Source organism: Pungitius pungitius, chromosome 13 (genome assembly GCF_949316345.1).
Source record: "Pungitius pungitius chromosome 13, fPunPun2.1, whole genome shotgun sequence".
Lineage (NCBI taxonomy): Eukaryota > Metazoa > Chordata > Actinopteri > Perciformes > Gasterosteidae > Pungitius > Pungitius pungitius.
The window spans coordinates 13,841,913-13,864,079 of NC_084912.1; the positions used below are offsets into that span (position 1 = coordinate 13,841,913).

Consider the following 22,167-nt stretch of genomic DNA (forward strand, 5'->3'; position numbering starts at 1 on the left):
GCTGCTGTTCCAGCAGGAAGGAGAAGAAAAATGGCACTTTCACATGGCAAAATCCAATAGAATCTTCTCCACGCTCAGTGTAAACATCCATCCTGTGGTTGGACGGTTGTCCAACTGTCCTGTTGGACAACCGTCCAACCACCGTCCAATCCTTAGGATCCTACACGGTTATTTGTCGCACAATGTGAACAGCGTTTCGCCTATCATTATAACGTCTCTACATGGTTGTGTTTACAACTCTCCTTTGCTCGGTATCGGTGACAATAATTAAGATACTATACATAGAGAATGACATTATTGTGGGGTTTTCTTTTGGCTTTTAGGAATGTTCTGTCTGATAGGTAGCTGTGGGAGGAAACCAAGCCCTGCCAGTCCTACAGAACAGGTTGTGATGTGTTGAACCCGACTAACACATCACACCCCCCCTCCCCTCCTGAAGTTGTAAACCTATGGGGAAACACTGGTGAATGTTGGTTTGACAGCATTCAAACAGGAAGGGTGTACGTTAACACTTCAGGTCGTAATGATGATCATTCCACCAATCGTCATGACGATCGGGTTGATTATCGTTTGGTTTGTAGGTTTGGGTGGATAAGGACGTACTCGCACTCAGTCAAACCGCTGAGGGCTTCCTTGGTTTCAAGCTGTCTCTGTTCTAGCTGGAAGGTTCTTTATTGGACTGACTGCTGTCAAGGATTGTCTAAAAAGTCACGGGTTGTTGTTGAGGTTTCTGACATTTCTAAATTGTGACATTCTCCCAACGCCGTGTCAAACAACCCGTCAAGTGTCCCGAGAGCCCGGTAATAATAATGATGGCTGACCTGGGTTCCAGTGTTTCTTCTGCATGCAATGAAATCCTGAGAAAGGACGAATCAACAAACATTTATCGAATTATCTCTCCACAAGAACAGTGTCTTCACAGCGCTGGGTTCTGACCTTTCTTTTTGGTTTTTGGAATAAAACGCAGAGCACAAACATGCTGTGGGTTTTTCACTGCAGCAGCACGCGCTGTTCTGTTAGAAAGAGAGAATGCTACGTTAGCACCGATAGGGGAGATCCATGGAGAATTCGAGGCATCTCAAAACAAACCGGAACAATAATGTGCACGTTCTGCAGCTTTATGGAGGCCTTGTTAACTCGCAGCGTAAAGTTCCACCGGGTTTGGGCCTCGTTCCATGAAACGCCGTCTGGTTCCCTTTACTCTATTTCCATTGGCTGCTGCTCTGAAAGCCCCTGAATACTCGTAACCAAGCCAAGGCTGCTCCTGTTTATCTGGTCTGTTTTCACTTGTGTTTTGAGTCTGCCGTCTCTCCCTTTTGTAAAGCTGTCGGTTACCCCCCCATCCCCTCCTCCTCGTGTGTGGGTTTATTTTTGAATACCCGGGGCACGGGTTTGTATGTCGGGATTAATGATCAAAAAGTTGCATTGTCTTGAAGATTCAAGATGTTTTTTCATTTATTTCATGTTAAGAGGCTCTTGTCTATGCTTTTAGAAGCACAATAAAGTACACATCACGCTCTGCGGAAACCGTCAGTTCCGGAGGGGGAAGCTGATTTGAATTTCTTAAAACTTGCCTTCTCTCTTCTGACCAGCAGGGGCGAAATCTCCGATCGCAAAGATAATTACGATTGTATAGAAGTCAATGAGAAAATGACCACGTCTATCTTGAGTAATTACCCTGATTAGCTCAAAACTTAGTAACTGCAAAGAAAGCCAAATATGTTTTGGTACTAAGAAACAAACTAGGTACACGTACTTAATGCACATACCTACTTTCCCCAGCTATGTTGTATCTTATATTTTTGTGTATATATTCAGTGAGATGACCTTGTGCAAGACATAATCAAAAGTAATGCAGCCCTGACACACACACACACACACACACACATCAGCTGCGAGCCCACAAACACGACTAGTTCTGTCGTGTCGTAGTTGACGTTTTGATTGGATGGGGGTGTAGCTCGTGGCACACTTTGCCTGCGTGTCACCAGAGCGAAGTGGGTCACATCCAGCTGGAGAAAGGGAAGTTTTAAAACATACACACATGGCTCTCCAGTGTGTGTCTGTGGGTTCGGGTTAGTATCTCCCCATGTGATCGTGTGCTTCGCACCAGACCTCTTCCCTTCAGGAGCAACTTGATCTGACTGAGCAGAGTTAAATAAACTACATCGGGGCTGGATGGTGGTCGCTGCAGACCGCCATCGTTAAAATATATAGGTTGTCATTTTATTGACTTCCCTCTCCGCCACATATATATTATGTATATTACATAACGCATATGTCTGCGTTTTTCTATATTTTTTTCTGTAGCTTAACGTCCTCCATAAGGTTGACATTTGGGCTTCTCCTGTCAGAACTTTGGTTATTTTATTATGTTAGCTTTAGTAGCACCTCACAAAACCGTAAACATGGTTGCAAAATGAATTATATTTCACTATTTTAGAATGTACACAACCTCTGCCATGAGCCCCCAAAGTAAGACTGAAAAAGTAAAGTAGTTTTGTACACTAAAGAAGGGCCTTTTGGAGAGTCCTTGCCCCAGAGCGTGGAGGCCGAGTGGCCTTCTTACTGGTCTCTGATGAATTCATGAATTCTTCTCTCTGTTGTCTCTGCCGCTCAGGATGACCGGCCGAGAGTTCTTCACCCGTTTTCCAGCTCTCTATCCGTTCCTCCTGAACCAGCTGGAGGAGGCTGCAGCCACGGTGGAAAGGTGAGGTGGTCCTCCTCTAATACACACACACACACACAGCGCTTTTCATATCCCGTTATAGGTTTGTTACTTATACGATACGGCTCTGTTTGTTTTCTTGAGCTGATGAAGCAGCAGGAGGGGAAGAGGGAAAGTTTGTGCAACTTGTCTTCAGATTGTGGGAACATGAACTATGACCGGCTTTCTCTAATTGAGTAGCGTTGTGTGAGCTGCTCTCTCCCCAAGGTATCACTTTCTCAACTGTTTGCTCAAAGAATAAGACTTTACGACCAGACAAAGTAGATGTCTCGTGGAGATTTAGTTGACTTCACCCCCCTCTCTTGGCTTCATCTCTATCGGCTGGTCCTGAACTCCTCCGCAACGCGTCCAGCCGCTCCCCGGGCGGCCTTATCTTAATATGGATCCAATTAATTGAACGTTCTCTGAAACCGGCTCTTTCGCAATCCCCCTCACTCCCTTCGACCCCTTGTTAAAAACATGTTCAGATTTTTCCCACGGAACCAGATCTCGGCCGTCCGACCTCCCACGTTATCCCGGCGCATTGCGCCACCCAAACAGAGTGAAATGCTCACACTGCAACCACGGTTAGGTAGTCAGAATACACAATCCACTCTCTGCTCCTTTGGTTGCAAGTTTCACTTGACTTTTATCAGGTGACAGGCGGTTCATTCATGCATTTCCCGTTGCGCCTGAAAGACAGACTATTATTTAATTGCTTTTCACAGGATCGATTGGTCCAAACGGCTTCATTCTGACAGTGTTACATGAAACCTGTGGAATAGTCCTTTAATGAAATATCACTGTTTTTAGCCTATTGAATCAGCTGTGACTTTGGAAACCAGCAGAGCTCATTGTTTTTGGTTTCACTCCCTTTGCTTCGACTCACAAACTCGTTCCTGAGGCCTCGCAGCGTGAAGCCGAGGAGCCTTCTTGTTGTTCCCACATTTCAGATTCCTGCTGCTATCATCTCGGGGTGTAGCAATCGTAAACAAGTTTATCTGTGAAAGTACTTCAGGTCAGTGCCCACACTTAAAGTGCCCTTCTGTAACTCCCTAAACAAATCTGCTGATTTCTTTTTCCGTCTAAATGGCAAACTTAAGCCTCGGTTTACTTTAGGACTTCTTCCCTTTTGCGGCTTTTCTAAACGAAAAAGAGGGGGCGGACATTCGCGGAAGAGGCCGTTATGGGATTTCAGTCATTAAATGACGCGGACGCTCTCTTTCACCAAGTGTTTCTGCCTCCGGCTTAATCCCAACAAGGCCTACTCCTCCCCCTCCCCGCTCCCCCCCCCTCTGACATCACGTCCTTGCCCGTTGTGCTCGACTAAACTCGTGACGCTAAACACATCAGACCTGTTTCTAATTGAGCTGTGATTACATTTCCCAAAACTGCAGATGTATGGCAGCCCCAGCGGATGGTGCTCTGTATGTTATTGTTGAACGGAGTAATTAGAAGCCCCGAGAGGTTTTCCCTTGTTATAAAATGTTATATTCACAGCGCACGGCGCTAAATTACCGCCGCTAGAGTTTGTGTGGTTTTATTAACACCAAGATGGAGTACTCAAGCAGACGTACAACTCCATGAACCTTTTGGGGGAGTTGATCTCTGCTTTATTCATCATTGTGAAAGAGCTGGACTCTCTGCAGCTGGACAAGAAGGAGTAAAACCGATCTGAAGGCACTAATCCCCATTAGATATCAGATATTCAAACAGTCATTTTACTTTCTTTATTCTGTAGTCAGGGGTTTTCTTTCCTTTTGCCCACTTCCCTGACTCAAAGTGAAACTGTGAAACCGCTGGCAGAGACGGACGGTTTCCATCGTGACTCAGCTCTGAGGTTTTGGATGGAGGAGAAGAGGGAGCTCAAGTGAGGAAGAGGAGACGACTGTACCGGAGCGTGGGAGACTGTAGATGTGCCGGGATTTAGCCCTTTTGATTTATGCGTGATAGTTACGGGAAATGCACCCTTTCTGTGCTCTAAAGACGGGAGGTGGAGGAAGAGCTAGCAGGCGCTTAGCTCAGCTCATCCTTGTGTGACCGGACCTGTCACATGACTTCAAATAAAAACCTTTGTATGCATGTTTACTGCTCCTCTGCAACATCTCCGACGCAAACATTTGTCATTCAGGGTTGGTTACTTTTCAAATAACTAGTTTCCATCCACTTCCTGCCCAGTGAAAACCACGTATCTCCAGATGTGTTGGTGATTAATTTGAAAGTTTGTGGCAAATACCGAAGGGATTAAGTGTTCCTTTTTATCTTCTTAGAAAAACTATGCACACTGTCAGCTGGAGAATGCATTGTCACAGAGCTGAAGAGATGAAAAGTTGACTTTTTTAGTTTTTGTTTTGCTCTTTAAAATAAACTAACAATGTATGAGAGCATCACTTACAAAATGACACTTTCTGCAAAAGGACAACTTTGACTTTTTCACACTTTTAGTACATTTTGATGATAATCTTTTCATGCCTTCACTAAGTATTCTTCTGAATGTCGGACTTGCGCGACTTCCTTCTTTACAGGGCTTCAATAAAGCGAATAAAGTAGTCTATGAGAATGAGATTTGAGTCGAACTGGAGGTTGTTTTATGGTGTTCTGCCGGTCTGCATCATCGATGTAGCATGTTGACATCTGTCTGTCTGTGTGCTTAGTGACAGCGGTCAGGTGAAGCTGCACCCCAGTCTGTTCCTGCTGCTGCTGGTGCTCAGTCGACTCTACCCCTCCCCCATGGACGGATCCTCCTCGCCTCTGGGACTCGCTCCTTTCATGCCCTTCATCATCAGGTGGGTGTCACTCCTGCACGTAGAATAGCGAGCGTCATAGTCACAGCCTTCATCGTTAAAGCGCCGAATGGAAGACTTGTAGCTGCTCCTCATCAGCAGCCTCCACCGTCGTGTCTGGAGAAAGTTGGATGGAACCCGAATGGGTCACACACCTGCTGTCCCAGGCAACAATAAACTTCTCAAAACAGCGTTTCTCTGAGACAGAACTTCTAAGAATAGAGCAATCACCAAGACAAAACACCTGCAGTCAAAACATTTGTGTTTTTTTTGTGTGTGTGTGGGGGGGGGGGGTTTGTTTGCACAGGTGCATCCGCATCTTTCTCTTGTCTGTGCCGTTTTTCCAAATGCTCCCCACAACATGCAGTTCATGTGCCACCAAAGAGGAAAATACACAAAAAGTTAGAATCGCTCTGTTTAAAACGGCTCTCCTCGTCTCGAGTCTAGTCTCGGTGTCTCCGGCGGGTTGCCGTGTTGTGGCCGACCCGTCCCGTGTCCCAGTGGTTGATTAGAACGCGGCTTGTTTTTCCTGCAGCCGCTGTTGGCCGGGGAGTAAAGCTTCCAGGCGAGTGGGAAGCTAAAGTCCCACGTCGCATTTTCCACATTCCGGAAATGGAGGAGTCTACAAATATTATTGGTACATGTTTGTCTACTGCACCTGCAAATAGAACTGGAGCTCATAGCGCTCGCGTTAGGGTTCAACAAACCTGTAGCATCACAACCACATGACTTAAACCGTTTACTTTTGATGTTGATGCGCTTGAGGTCTAAAGGAGTAAAATCGTAGCTGTAGGATGAAATATTTGTTGTCATAATTTGTCGTGTTTTTGGCTATTGGAATTTCGGTGGTGCGGTGGGAAAGAGACATGCCGATTCAAGGTCAGGTTGGGAGATGTCGCTTCTAGCGTCACCTTGCACGCCAGCAAACGCCGCCGGGCAAGTTCCTAAAACGCGTGATGGCCCGGGCGTACTGCATCGCACCGTGTGTGCAGACTCGCTTACACGCGGCAAGACCATCGTTTTTTCTAACCGGTAATAGATGATTGGTGTGCCAACTTGCTCCGAGTCAAGGACGAACTGACTGACCAGCTCTTTTCCTTGAACTAATCAGTCATGTGGTGAAATCTTGAAGTGGCCCCCCCTCGGGGTCTCTTGTGCGTGCAGCAAAGCGGTGGGCAGCTTGAGCTCCGACTTGCTGGCTGACTTTAGCTGTCAGAGAAGGTATGCAGCACACACGTTCACCCCAATGAAGCACACATGTTGGGAATGTTAAATATAGACCCGGGCCCCCCCCCCCCCCCCCCCCACACACACACACCCCTGCTCCCCCTCCCCAGCTCATCTTCCCCAGTGCGTGTGCGGACGTGTCTGATGGGGAGTGCCGGCCCTTCCTCCCCCTCCTCATGTGATCTGACCCGTCGCATACAAGGATCAGATGTAGAGCGCGTTTCCCCCGTAATTCACACCACGCAGCTCACATGCGTCTCACCTGCTGATGACGAGGGGAGCACACGGATTTGTTCCAATGATTTCTTGCCGTTAGATTCCAGCCGTCGGCATGGTATAACTGTTGGGCTCGTCCCCCTCTGGTTTCTGTAATACGGCCTCTTTCCTTCCCCTTCGCCTCTCTCTGCCATGACGCTGACGCCGCACAGTGTAGAGATAGTTTGATGAGATTTACTTCCTGTGGGATCAGGCCTGTGTGCAGGCATCTCTCCTCGCCCTCCCTCGTCGCGTCCTCACTGACTCGGATCTCGTTTCTTGAGAAAGGGCACGGTGGTGCACATAAAACATAGTGAGACTGCAATAAGGACTACTGACATTTCTTTCCCCGTATTATTATTCTGTGGACTCCGCAAAGACGCGGATAGATGGAGGACAGGGAAAAATTGTTAAATATAAACTGTCCAAGTTGGCCCACCAACTGTGTTCATCTTCGGCTTGTTATTGTAAACAAAGAATTTCATCCAGTCTGATTTATTGCAATCTTAAGGTTGTATTTATATTTCCTTCCTACAGGTTTACTCCTCAAAGTTTTTTTTAAACATTTTTTTTCCGCATGTGAAATGAAAAGTTGCGAATGTTTTATTCCACCTCTGGGGGCGTCAATCTCTTCAACTTCTGCACATAGGTGTTTGACATTAAGCAAAACCCGGTAAAAGTCCGAGACGGATCGTACTCTGCTACATCCTGTCGGTACGACCGAACGAGGAGAAATGACTACGTCACCACTTCCTCTCCCAACGCTCCTCGGTGACAGACTCTTGTTTGCTGGGGCTTGTTTACCCGGCGTGCTGCAGCGCTGGCCCCTGCAGTGGAAACAACTCTCCCAGCGCTCCTAAATGAGGCGCAGATGAGCCTGCTCCATGCCAGTCAGGTCGGTCTGCCTCTGACCCCCCCCAGGGGACGGCCCTGCTTCTAAAATTACACCCTTCTAAACTGTCTTTTCCTTTCGCAAAAGTGTTTCAATGGGGACAAATTAGCGCGGATGGTTAACATATGGGCCCCAAATTGGCCGGCGGGGGTGGAGGTCGGGGAATGGATGTAGATTTGGGTTATTAGGTGTGTGTGTGTGTGTGTGTGTGTGTGTGTGTGCAAGAGAATGCTGGTGCACATAAATTCACTTGTACAGGCGCGCAGAGCTCAGGAATGCAAACTGTTGTCTGTGCTTGGTGCAGGGTTGCCTGTGTGTGTCAGTGTGTCTGTTGGGGAGACGAGACTTGCTCACAGCAGGTGGAAAAACATATGTTGACAGTTGACTTGTTGCTCCAAACAGTACTTTCTTTGTTGAAGTCCATATTGATTTCAAGCCTCTTGTCTGCCAACACAAACATGGTCCACGTTGACCCCCCACCCCCCCCCCCCCCCCCCGCTCTCCTCCTCCTCCTCTGTGTCTTCACCTCATTCAGGTCTTGGTCGTGTCCTTCCTCTGGTGTCAGCTATGGCGGTGTTATGACATTGGATAAGGAAAGACTATCGGCCTGTAAACAGGTTTAATTTTAGCCCGCACTCGTGGGTAGCTGGCCTTCAGCAGCAGATACTGTAAATGACAGCGTGCGTGTGAAAAAAGCAGAGCGAGGGAGAAAGAATACGTCTGGGGCAAAGAAACAACAGGAATTGATTCATTTCTTCAAAGCTGTGATTGGCTCTGCTGGAGTGGGCTCGGCTTCAGGTCTTGGAGCTTTGTAATACAGACAAAATAGCCACCGACTGTCCAAAGTCCACGTTGTCTCGCTTGTCCCTGTGGCTGTAGTATTAATTCAGTTACCTTTCTTTACAAAAACCTTTCATCTCGGCGCCATTAACACAACCGGCCTACGTGCTACAAACTAGAACATTATGACCACAAAGCAGCAGATCCTCATTCCGGGATGTTAATACATTTCCGTGACGTGTGTGTGTGTCTGTGTGTGTTGCGCAGATGCGGGCGCTCAGCGGTGTACCGGACCAGAGAGATGGCGGCCCGGGCCCTCGTCCCCTTCGTGCTGGTCACTCAGGTCCCATCCACCGTCCACAAGTTGCTGCAGGAGCTCCCTCAGCAGCCCGCACCCGGAATCCAGCACAACCACGTCCACGGGACTCTGCTGCAGGTCTGCATGCACGTTAAAACGTCAACGTACACTGATGTGCTCGCATGTCCCATGACATGCTGTAACTCTAGAACGACCACAGTTTATGGCGCGCACACACACACACACAGAGCGTGTCAAATGTGAGGATTCGCTGCTAATTGAATGTGACGTTGCCTTCGACTTGGAAATCTTCATAGGCATTCGTTTTTTGGCACAATTTTCTGACGTTAATTCATTAGTTGCAAAAACAAATGACTGATTAAAGCTTTGATGTAAAGTTTGATCTTCTGAGACAATGAGACTGAAAATAGGCCCCTCCTCTCTGGCTCAACGAGCGCGGTAGAATTTATTGCAGAGCTGGAGGATGTCGTCATAAATTACTTTAATAATCCTTCACTTCAAGTTCTAACATGAACATCTCTCAAAATTGGACTTGAGGTTTTTTCAGTTCAACAAGGGCAAATTATCAGAACGCAATCACCACAGCGCTTATCATAACATGCGTATGCACACACCCACACAGAGATTATAGATCCAAAGGCTCCGCACACGCGCACACACGCACACATACGCACGCACACACACACACACACGCACACACAGTTTCCTCACAGAGCCTGTCCAGACAAGGCAGTTATCGCAGGGTAAATACCAGCGTTTAGTTCTGTCATCACACTCTGACAAACACAACCAAACAGTCTACCGGTAATATCAACACACGCCGAGGAGACGGGGAGGGGGAGTTTCCCCAGCCCCTTGAGCCTCGCAGTGATGATGGGGGGCAGCTGGGATGCAGCGCGCCAAGAGCCGTTGCTGGCGGTGGGAGAGGGGTCTGGAGCGCGGGCGGAGGGCCGCTGTGGGATGGAGGCGAGGGGGTTCTAGTTGGGGAGGTGGGCCTCTTGAAGGCCGAGGAGGAGATTTTCAGGAGGAGAGTGGACTCCGAGTCCGCCCCAGCTGTCATGGCTGACACGTGCAGAGCTTTTCCAGATGTCTCCCAATCGGTCTCCTCAGCTCCCATCTCCGTCCATCTCCGACTCGGCGTTCCTCCGCTTCCTCTCTCTCTCTCTCCTGTTTTTCCATCCGCTCAGCCCGTCTCCCTGTCCGTGAGGGTGAGATCATGCTGGGTCTCCGACCCGTGACCTATTTTTGTCGGCCAACCCAGGAAGTTGGCATCGCACTGATTCCCACAACAAAAACTACAATGGGATTTTCGCATTATAGTTTGGATTATAGCAGAAAATAATCTACCACGCGGCCGCATGAGGGCGAATATCAATATGAGCTTGCAAAGGCGGACTAGGCTCGACCCTTCCTTGTCTCATTTAGCCACTTGTTAACAACCGCCACGTAAAGGCTTAAAAATCTCTAAAGGCATCGAAACAAATGAAATGCCGAGGGACCTCAAAAAATGCTGACACGTCTCCAGGTGTTTGGCAAGCCTTCCAAATTGTGTGTGTGTGTGTGTGTCCTGCAGTGGCCATCCGTAGCTGGGCTATAGATAGCAGGTGTGTGGGTAAGGTGGGGGGGCTGTTGGAAAAACTCAGGTGAAGTGGTCTAAACATAGTAAAGCAGAGATAGTGGCCTCGGGTGGACGTGCGGAGGGGAAGCATCACACAAACACTGACACAGATAGTGTGTCCGCAACATACTGTGCTCTCACGTGGAAGCGAAAAATGTTTAGACTCCAAAATAATGAATGGACCCAGATAAGGAAAGTGTGTGTGTGTGTGTGTGTGCGTTTGTGTGTGTGTGTGCGCGCGCCTTTGTTTATACTGAGATTGTGAGGACATTGAATTAGGCCTTGGGAGATTCCTAATGTATGTTAATGTGCTTCATCGTGTGTGTGTGTGTGTGTGTGTGTCTAACAGGTAGCAGATGTTTTTGCTGGAGGGAGAAATGACTTCCTCTGTTATAGTCAAAAAACAACTGTTGGTGAGCTGGGAACCGTCACAGCTCCCGGGGCTCGCTGTACCACCCTGCTGACTTTCTCACACACACACACACACACACACACGGTGCAGAGGATAACCACACAAGGGGATGTTTCCTTCCAGCTCCGCTCCGTTCTTCCTAATGTTGAGCTTCCTCCGTGTGGCAGGGGTTTAAGTTGCATGGAGAGTTGAGCTGAGCAATTTAAATCGGATAGAGCCATCCATTCAGCCTGTTTATGCGTTCAAAGCAGGCGGCTACATCCGGTTCCAACATGAGCCGACTGACTATAGAAGTCCATGAGAAGACGGGCCTTTTCTCCTATGGTGCCATTTTAAGATGGACAACCTAGCATGGTATACCCTTGGGGCGGGGCTACCTTGTGATTGACAAGTGGCTACCAGAGCCGTGCACGCTGTGTCTCTGCATTGCTCATTTGTGGACCAAATATGGTCACTTCTGTTTTCTGGCGGCAAAAAACAAAATGTTTTGTTTGTTTATTTACTGGATCTCCATTAGCTGATGCCTTAGCGGCCACAAAAGCTATTATGGCTTCTGAAATCCCACAAACCAGTTGGTCTCTCATGACTACCCGCTCCACTTTGAGGTTTTTACTGACTATGGTGTGAAGCTATGGTAAAGTTTTGAACCTCTAATGGCTGCAAGATGATGTCGCTTGTATTTCTATTTTAATCTATGTCATGCTAGCCAGCTTGAAGGGTGTACCGGTCTATGAAGCTATGGTTCATGAGTCTGTCACACTCACCGCCCAACCCTCCTACTTTACCTCATTGGCCCAGTCAATAAAGACTCGGTCCAGGCAGAAAGGAAAGTCCATCCATACTTCCTGGTGAAAAAGTAGCGGTTACTCGCAACTTATTCATACCGTCTTCCGGGGGACACTCATTGTTAACAGTCGGATCAGCAACCACAACTAGCACGGAGCCCACTTTTTACGAATGACCCACAAACACTTGTGAGATGTATTCTGAGGTCCCCCACTCAGAAGTGATTGATCTATACTACGTGCTGTGCAGAGACGAACCAGAGCGCTTGCTGCATCCAAATGCAGATTCAACATTCAATGCAATTCATTTTATTTTGTAGAGTCCCAAAATCGCAAATTACAGATTTGCCTCAGAGGGCCCCCTCACATCGGCACAGGAAAAACTCTCCAAAAAATGAAAACCCTTCCATGGGGAAAAAAGGGAAGAAACCTCAGGGAGAACGTTAGAGGAGGGATGCCTCTCCCGGGATGGACAGACTACAATAAATGCTATGTGTACAGAATGAACAATGTAAAAGATACATTTATTTATTTAAGTACAATACATTCAATTCCTCTAACAGAAATGATTCAATAATTGTCTATAATAATCTTAACTTTTAGGGATCTTTATTTTTCCACTAACTCACACATTCATTTTTTCCTTATTGAGTGTAAGAATAACAAGTGAAAGCTGTTTGGAGGAACAGAAAGAAAAGTCCCTTGTGGCTTCTGGCGCTGTGCTTGACGTGGTTCTCATTTCACCGCTTTAGGAGACACTCGGAGCAACGGCCGAGCAGAATGTCGCCCTGCGCACAAACAGTCACGCAATGTACACCGCTCACGCTGCCAGCACACAAATACATAATGGAAATGACAAACTGCTCCCTCGGGGCTATTCGGAAAAATACGTAGTAGCACAGTTCCTGTGTTACATACACACACACACACAAGCCACCAAATGACACACGTGTGTGTGTGTGTGTGTGTGTGTGTTTGTGTGACTAGATGTCCCGGCTGCATGTGTAAGCTTTGTTTGCGCAATGATACGGCTATATTGAGTAAGAGTGCGTTTATTTCCTGTTATTTTTAGCCCGTTTTTATTGCATCTCTTTTTTCCTAATTGGGCGCGTCCACACTTCCCTTAACCTCCATCTGCTTTTATGTGAATTCCGATTTATGTTTCTTTGTGCATGCATTTTACTGGACCATGAACTGGCGTGCAATTATTTAGTGTGTGTGTGTGCGTGTTGTGCGTGCAGCGTGTGGTCAGTCTGTGGTTGCGGCAGTGGGAGGGACGGCCGATAACAGAGTCTGAAGGGACCTCACATCCACCACCACTATTTTTACCGGACCGAAAGAGAAGCAAAGCTTCTTGCAACACACACACGCAGTTAACAGCTTCACTAGAAAACAAGGCGTACAAATAGGATATCTTTCATATTTACAACTGCTGCACCAAAGTTTTTTCTTTTCTTTTTTTGCTGCTTAAAGTAGCAACCCAAAGCTCGGGGGGGGAGTCGATCTATAGTGAAGGAAGTGGAAAAGCTATTGGGGCATTATATATCCACATATAAAGAAATGAATAACAACTTAGTAAATGTTTGTCAAGAATAATATCTCAACTATTTTTGAGTACAAAAATTGTTTTATGTTTACTTTGAACTTAAAAGATATAGCAACTTATTTGAAAGGTATTCTGTGAAGTCTCCGATGACTGCCTCTGTAGGGCGTGCGTCACACAGTGCACCTTTTAGCTCACTGAAATCCACTTATTCCAAGTGTGTAGGAGCGTATAGTGTAAGGTTTGAAAGGGTAATCGCCACATGACTCATGCCCTAGTGTAGCAGTTGTAGCCGTCCCAAATGAAGAAGTCGGAACGTACAGCGAGTGAAAAAAATATAAGGGGAGAAAAAAAATTAGCGCCCTCCAATCCCAGCGTCTCCTCCCTGATGCGATGTAGTTCTGCTCTACTTTCGGTAGTTCTGCTCTACTTTCGGGAGGAGGAACAGGGAGGCGGCCTTTTTTTTTCTATGAATATATTCTGGGTTTCTTCCATGCCGGGCTGGATGGAGCCGGTTGAGCATCCCGAGCAGGGACTTCCCAACCCGGTGGATGAGGTGTAGCTGTGGAGAAGGGATGGAGACCCACTGAGCCCAGAAGCAGTCCTGGCAACAGTGCATCCCTGGGCTTCTGGATGACTCAACAGATTTCCTATCTGGATGCAATGAAACTGAACACACTGAGAGCCCTTTTGGCTGCTGAGTCACCATCAGTACACCCTCTAAGGCCTTGTGTGACGTACCCCTGCTTGGTCGTGTACCGTGTGCATCAAGTATGAAGCGGGTGACAGATTGAGAGAGAGACTGAGAGATGGGGCAGGCCAGGACTTGGTGGCCATGCTTGGTGCTACGTGGTCGGCCTGGTTTTCCCCCCACGTTTCCTTCCCTGCGCTGCGTAATTAATGGCTTCCTACTGGTCTGTGGCCGTGGCCCCGGCTTAAAGAGTATACTTACCAAGGCCCAGAATACACGCCAGCCAGCCGGCCAGCCAGCCGGCCAGCATCCCAGCCGCCAGTCCACCTGCTGCGGAGCGGCTCCGTCACACGCTGTCACAGGGGCCTCGACCCCAACAGATGAGTTCCACGTACGTCTTCCTGTCACCTTTGCACACTGCACTGTTGGGGCATGCGTCCACCCAGCACCACACACATAAGGAAAGCAAAGGGTCAATAGTAGTCTATTATACAGGTGGTTAGTGTTAAAATGTCACAATATCGTGGTCATAAAAGGGCGCTGTGTGGACATCGGCCCTCTGCTGTTGGTTGGGTATCTGCTTATTATTTGTCCGGGTGTGGGGAGGGTCGGCATGTTCATTAGTGAGACTACACTGAGGTGTTAAAATGCTCATTCCTCGCTGAGTGTTTGACTCAACATGATTTTAACCACCTTCCAATGGTATAACTTTATAGGTACTTCCATTCAGATTTGTAAACTCCTCATACTACAGTGCACCACAAGATATTTGGGTAAAATGGTGTAGACCTGCAAACATAGTCACACCTCCTGGCCAACTCTGACCTTCACGTCTTTGCACTCTGACGTTGGGTACATCGTCACCGGCAGAACATCCTCCGAGGTTTACCCACAATGCCACACCAGTGCACGTGCTGCAGGAGGGTCAACATGCCCTGTTGGTTTGTGAACACACTCCTCTTTGACGTGGACCATCACGCAAAACCACCAATAAATGTAACCGACGAGTGCTCTCTGTGTGTCGGGTTGACGTGTGTGTTTGTGTGTGTGTACGTACGCAGGTGCTGTTTCTGCTGCGCTCCTACCAGACCGACTCGCACAGACCCCTGCCAGCAGGAAGCGGCATCACCCAAGGGCTCCGTGGGAGCATGTGGCTCGCCTCTCGGTAATCCTAGACACACACACACACACACACACACACACGCGCACACAGATAAGAATCCCTCCTGCCCTCACAACTCGGCTCACCAGAAGAATAGCTCCTTGTCTCACCGCCCGTCCCCTCCCTGACCGTGTCGCTTCATGTCCTGCCCGGGCTTCCATTTCAAAGCGACCGCCCGCTGTCCCATCTGTAGACCCCCCCCCCCCCCCCCCCCCCCCCCCCCCCCTCCCCCCCCACCCCCTTCCTCCCCGCCCCTTTCCTTCCTACCTCTGGCCATCTTCTCGGAGCGAAGATGGGGCGCAGATTACCCTGTCACACCCCCCCTGGCTGAGGTCAGGCCCAGGTCTGCAGTCTACGCCGGGGTCGCCAGGTTAGCAACACTAGCCCCGCGCTTGATTACACCTTTATTAAGATGAGCGGGCGGATTCTTGCTCACCGGAGCGCGCACGCCGCCCGTACGTTTGATCCCGCTGAGGCCCGGCTCCAAAGACCGCACAGGTCAGGCACATCTCTGTTTTTGGAAAAGAGAAAACCCTCCTTCCCTCTTCCAGAACACCACTAATTTGAGTCCAAAAAGGAAGGAATGCATTGTTTGTCTGGCCTGAGTCAGCGTCGCGTTTTGGCCCCGCGCGGCGTCCATGTCTTGTCATTTTGGTCTCTCTCTCCGGCTCCAGGAGGGGGGGGGGGGGGGGCGGTGTCGTGGCGATGACTGCACACACTCGTGTTGCTCTCTGCAGTTGACTTTGGCTGCTTGGCCTCCGCGGGTTTGGGCAGTATTGAAATTCCCCCACCGACGGTAGATTGGAGAAAAACAATTACATATGAAATTATGCTCCGGAGGAACGTCGAGGAGGGAGACGGCTGCAGATATAAATACGTATGGATCGGAGACGCGTGTGTCGCAATAACTGGGCACAACTTTCAGGCAGTAATTGCCATTTTGAGGAAAAGAAAAAGAAGTGAGGAAACCGCTGCCCTCACACAGTCTCGCCATCGTGGGCTGTCTTGTTGTTATTTTGAGGCCTTTGCAAATTGCTCCACTTGGTACGAGGGTCCATCTTTAGCCCCGACTCGATGTATCGGTCAGTTTACAAATCTCTCTGTGCACCTTTTGGGGCTCTTCTGTTCAGTGCAATGCCTTTTCTTACTTCCTCAGAAAATATCAAATGGCTGAATAACGTTTGAAAACGCCTTAAGTTTGGATAGGGCACAGCTCGTAAGTCGAAAATGTTAATTCAAATGTCAATACTTTCATTTGCATAACTTACAGAAACATTACATGGAGCACACACAGACACAGCGGGCTTCTGAAAGGTGTTCAGCACCTTACGTTCTTTACATTTGCAGAGGGAGAGAGAAGATAATGCAAGATGCATAACTGGGGATTGTTTGGATCAAATGTTTTATGATGTTTGCCCCACGCTCATGCGCTGGCCACACACACACTCACACACACACACACAGATTTTCCCATGATCCATCAAGCTTGGTGTGTGTGTGTGTCAAGCTCGCAGAGGATTTGTGTGGGAGCGTGTTTCTTATTAATATCCGAGTGATGAAAATGTGACGTCAAGCTCACACACTGTCTCCCTTGTTTCAGACACACACACACACACACACACTCGCGGGCTTTCACAGCGCTGTGGTCGGACCCTTGATTGAAGACACTGAACACACACACACACACACACACTTCACACGGCCCAAACACGCTGTTCCACTTAAGCCATAAGTAGATACAACACATTAATGTCAAAACTCCCAAATAATGTCGTTTAGATGATTCTACATCGTGACTTCAAAGTTTAGGCAAACGGATTCTTATATTGACCAACACGGATACATCTTGTTTTTCGGCTGTAAGTGAGTTAATCCAATCTGTGATCTTAAGGCAGCTCGGGGCTTCTCATGTGATGGGACCACATTCTGGCCTCAAAAAGAGAAAAAACACATGGGCGTCCTGTGCAGCCAGTTGTGGACGCAGCAATAACAGTGACTGCTTGTTTGGCCAGCGACGTGTCATCTGTCACATACTCCCACTAACAGGAACCACGCTGAAACCAATTTTTGATGAGTTTATCTTCATTGTGTCACTTCAGTATGTAGCATGCAATATCTTTAATAACCAGGAAGCCCTCATTGAGATCAAAGCGTCTCCTGTGCAAGATGGGCCGAGTGGATAATGAATTACGGACTATTACCGTATGAGAGAAAACAAATATAAAATCTAATAATACAAGATATAAAATGTTTTTTACTTGCAAGGTGACTGAATAGCAGCAAGAAAAACTTTGCTGCTATTCAGTCTGCTATTCAAATATGGGCAATATCATGATCACAATGATTTTGATCAATAATGAGGTTATTATTTGTTTCAAATGTTCATTAAACGGATGGGGCTGAGAAAGCAGCGGGAAAACGGTAAACGGTTTAGATGTTGTCGTTCTTTCATTATAAAAGGTTCTTTACACTAATAAGAGACATTCAACTGGATCGTCCTTTCTTTGCAGAGAGAACGGCTGTGAGGTGACCAGAGCAGCCTTCCTCGATGTGTTGGTGTGTCTCTGTGGGCCGAAGGTCAGTCTTCTGGACGGTGAGTAGTCCACGTGGCTGCGTCTCGCTCGGGTTTAAAACACAAACTCCTCTCGCGGTTTGTGTCTCGCGGGAACTCGGCCCTTTGAGTCGCTTGTCAAGCAGCAATCGCTGTCAATGAAGAGTGAAACCTTCCCCAGGTACAAAAAGAAGTCTGGTTGTATAGAGGTCGATGAGGGAAATATAATTATTTAAAATCCGCAATGTTTTCTTTGATTTTCTATTAAATGAGGTACTTCTGCTATGCATACTTTGCATATGGACGGCCCCGTGTGAGTAAACACATGGAGAACTTTAATCAGTTCAAGCGATTCCCTCTCACAGCCTCCCATTACTCCATAATGAACTCAGTCCATGTCATAATCATTTAAAGTTTTTAAGTGAAGTGCTCCTTAGAAACACAGAGCCACAACGCTACGACAGTGATTCATTTAAGTGTTGTGTTACATTGATTATTTAAAATTTAATGACTTTGTCGTTTAAATTGACTAATTGCTTCCTTTAGTGAAAAGCTCTGCTGTATTTTAGGCCTCGCACTGAGTAGACTGGTGCTCTATAACGTGGTGGCGGTGGTTCCTCCCTCTCGCTTTACATTGTGATTGAGATGATACCTTTGCTGATGTCAGCCGCTTGCTGGAAGGTTGATCAGTAAACTGGAGCCCCCCCACAAGGGGCTGTGGATGGGAGGAGGGGGGGGCTGTGGACACTTTAAAGTTTTAGCAGACGGCCCGGCCCAACCGCTGCACTGGCGGCGAGGCTGTGCACCGCGCTGCCCGCTGAGACTGATAGTTGACAGAAGTCTGCTCTGCCCCCCCTCCCCTCCGTGTGTGTGTGTGTGTGTGTGTCTGAGGGCCTCTGCTGCGGAGGAATGTGAAACCGAAGGCGAGCGATCTCTTGACAGATGGTGGGATTGTGCCTGTGACCCAGTTTATGATGGTAAAAAAAACAACCAAGAGGGGCGGGGCGGGGGGTGGGGCACTTATGTTTTCGGGCCGGCCATGTGTCGAACACATGTCGGTCCTGACAGTGGAAATAGTGAAGATTTCTAAAAAGCAGGCTCGTGGATTGAGCGCAGGGCCCGGCTTTGCTCTGCCCCTTACATAACGGAGCAAGCACCCTGAAGCTGACACACACACACACACACACACCAACACCTCCAGCGCCTCCAGCGCCTCCCGCCCTGCTTTGTCAGTCTGCCTTTCCATTTTTCCTTCCTTCTGCTCCTCATTTCCTTTAACCCTCATCCGGTTTCCTCTTGTGTAAATGCACCTTTCTAACAAGTCAGGAGGCGCAGGTTGAGACGAGCAGCAGCAGCAGGGGTAAAGGAGGTGAGCAATCTGGGCACCTCCGTTTAAACTTTGCATTTACCAGCCAGCTCCTTTCGGCTCTGAACACACGTCTTTGGGTGTGTGTGTGTGTGTGTGCACGCACACATATGCCCACATTTCCCTGCCTCGGTCCTTTGATCCAAGCAGACTCATAAAAGAAAGAAAAGCCCCCGCAGTCCGCTGCTTCATCTCAACTTGCAAGTCTTCTGTTTCGTTCTGGATTCTCATGTGGGCACATTAGTGTGTTCCTCTGGCTGAGAATCGGTAGTAAACATTGATTGGTTTCCTGGTAAATCCGGTAAACCCTTAGGTCAGACATTTTATGTCGGTGATTTGGCCGTTTTTAATTGAACATATTTCCAATTTCAAAATGAGGCTGGTGGCCGCGGGCACCGCTTGAGTCACCATAGGGTGGACGACTGGACGTCGGAGGTGGACGTAGTCGTCGTGACGACACACACAGCTTTGTGGCTTCAAAGGCCTCGACTTTCGGTTTTTGGGAAGTGAACATAATGGGACTGGAGAGGGCTTCCCCAGAGACGGCGTGTACGACACCTGTCAATCACAAGTAGACCCGCCCTAAAGCTCACTCTACTACTTACTGAGGGAATCAATCAAGAGAGACGTGGAGAGTCCTTCTCTCACCAGAGGAGTCAGTGGAGTGGAGATGGATACGGTTACACAGACGCCACGTGCTAAACCCACAGAGTAATGGGTCGCTGGAATCCTTCCTCCTCGCCGCTTTTGCCAGGAAGCGACGCCTTCACCGAGTAAAATACTCCAGCGCTGTTCTGCTCAGAGATACATTGTGATGTTTTTCTTAAAGGTGGATCCCCGTTTTGTTAGTGTGTTGTTTGTGTGAACACAATGCCTCAGGAAAGGTTTTCTAAGCTTTCCTTTCCTCACTTTAATACTATCTTGAGGCCTCCTGGATATGATTAATTTATTCTGGGGAGAATCGTGGATCGTAAATATTGTTTTATTTAAAAAAATTTACACGAGGCTTCAGCAGTTTAGAAAAAAAAGTCTCTGTCCTGCTAGTGGTAAGGCTCTCAGCACACACACATAGTATTAAGATAGACTTGGCCTTTCTTTGCACTCGCGCTCACACCAGACCTAATTAGGCTTATAGCAACTGGTGCGGTTGAGATTGGTGATGATCTTTGGCCTCTTGGTAAACTTATTGCAGTTCGGTATTTCCGCTCTCGCTCTCTTTTTACGCCAATTCGGTGTCGAGAAGCACTCCTCCGTACATTCTGAGCCGCTTTCCACGATGAGCGCGGTTCAAAGGAAACCAAGCAGGGCCACTTGACTCTTTAGTTGACCTCACAGCTCGTACGAACACGTGGCCAGACCACTCTTTTCATAACGCGTATGATTGCTACTGATGCAGTATTAATATTGCAGCACAATAAAAAGGAACAGCGCTTCAGTCCAAAGTTATCCACAACACTTTTCATTTTGCACTTCATTTCCCCCTCCCTTAGATGCGCTGCCTTTGTCGTAACTGTTTGGCAGACAATCAGCGGCGATGTGGGCAGTAAAGTAGTAAAAGCTCTCTACGAATTTAGGAATCTAACAGCTACTGGGAGACGGAGACCTCCTGTTTTTTCTTTGTAAAGCTGGCTGTTAATTCTATCGCGTGTGTGCGTGTGTGCGTGTGTGCGCGTGTGTGTGTGTGTGTGTGTGTGTGTGTGAGAGAGAGAGAGCTTTTAGGGTAATTAGAGGGAGGGACCTCGGCAAATTGTAAAGCCGCATCGGCATGAGAAGGAGGTCAGCTCTGTCACACACACACACACACACACACACGTAGCGTCTGGGGCTTGTTTTTCACAGTTTTGGTAATGAAGGTGGAAGCTGATGTGAAATCCAGCTGTGTGCTTGCGTGTGAGAGCATGTGCATCGCTCCACCAACGTCCCGCTTAACGCAACGCAAAGAGTCTTCCTCGCCAGCTTTCAGTGGGCTAACGAGGAAGTGGCACACACACACACACACACACACACAGACTCACACCCAAGTACAGATTCAGAACACTTTTAGCGGTTCATCACAATTCAAAGTCCTAATGTACTAAATACAACACATGAACACCTTAAGCCATGTTCATACACCGCTCAGTGATTCTCAGCGGCGCTGCTTTAAAAGGCTCTTTAGTTTGTGGAGCTGACCTGCTGACCTCTGACCCCACGCCCCCAACTGACCAGGTCCTTTCAAACCCCACGTGGTGGTTTTGATTAGTTTAGATAAGTGAGCTGTGAAACACTGTTTAGCTCAAATCTCCCTCAACGCACGTTCCACGAGTGAGTTTATGAATCCACTTCATTGTGTGTGGTTTTTTTTTTCTTCATCACATCTGTTGGATTGTTTACACCGACTTCAAAGTCCTACTATAATGGGGGCTTTGTAAATTAGGTTTTTAAGGGCATGTGTCCTCCAAACTCTGACTTCCCTACGATTTCTAAAGCTACATCTTGTGCATCAGTTTCGCTCCTTGAGCCACACAAAGTGCTTCCTGTTTGCCACGCGTCCCTCATGACGTGAACGTGACCCGTTCGATTGAAACATTCTGCACATCGTTAACCCTTTCAGGGACACATTATTGATCACATCATTTGCAGCCAATTGGCGCGTTATACACGCATACACGTATAAGATTGGGAGCATTTCTACTCCACATGGCCCTCAGCATGGGAGCGGCTGTGTCGGCGGCTAAAGGCGCCGATTTAAAGGAAAACAAATTTATGAAGTGATAAGATGCCAAGACTGTTATGTAGTGTTATTAAGTAAATAGATGTTCAATGGATTACTTAAAGACCACCGCTTCATCTTGGTGGAAATCCTAAAAAGTCGGGGATCAGCCGTGTATTTGAGCTGTCGATGAATCTCGGAAAAAGGATTCACTGCAGCACTCGTGTTACCTCCACTGAGACCTACTCAGCATCTATCAGAGATCCCCAATGCTTCCACTGAAATACACGAGGCCCGGACCAGATGCAGGTCGGCTCACAAGCAGTATGACTGACACAAGTGTGGTAAACGTGTGGTCCCCCCCCCAAACCACCACCATCTCCT

The 22,167-nt window shown here is 47.9% G+C and overlaps 1 protein-coding gene across 1 annotated transcript in view; it reads left to right on the top strand.

The window, feature by feature from the left end:
* Positions 1-22,167, top strand: part of thada (THADA armadillo repeat containing) — a 56,632-nt gene that overhangs the window by 18,892 nt on the left and 15,573 nt on the right. Inside the window, exons 27-31 of the mRNA XM_037465414.2 lie at positions 2,621-2,710; positions 5,362-5,493; positions 8,912-9,080; positions 15,074-15,177; positions 17,685-17,767. Of these exons, the coding sequence (XP_037321311.2) occupies positions 2,621-2,710; positions 5,362-5,493; positions 8,912-9,080; positions 15,074-15,177; positions 17,685-17,767 (578 nt within the window). The remainder of the gene's footprint in view (positions 1-2,620; positions 2,711-5,361; positions 5,494-8,911; positions 9,081-15,073; positions 15,178-17,684; positions 17,768-22,167) is intronic.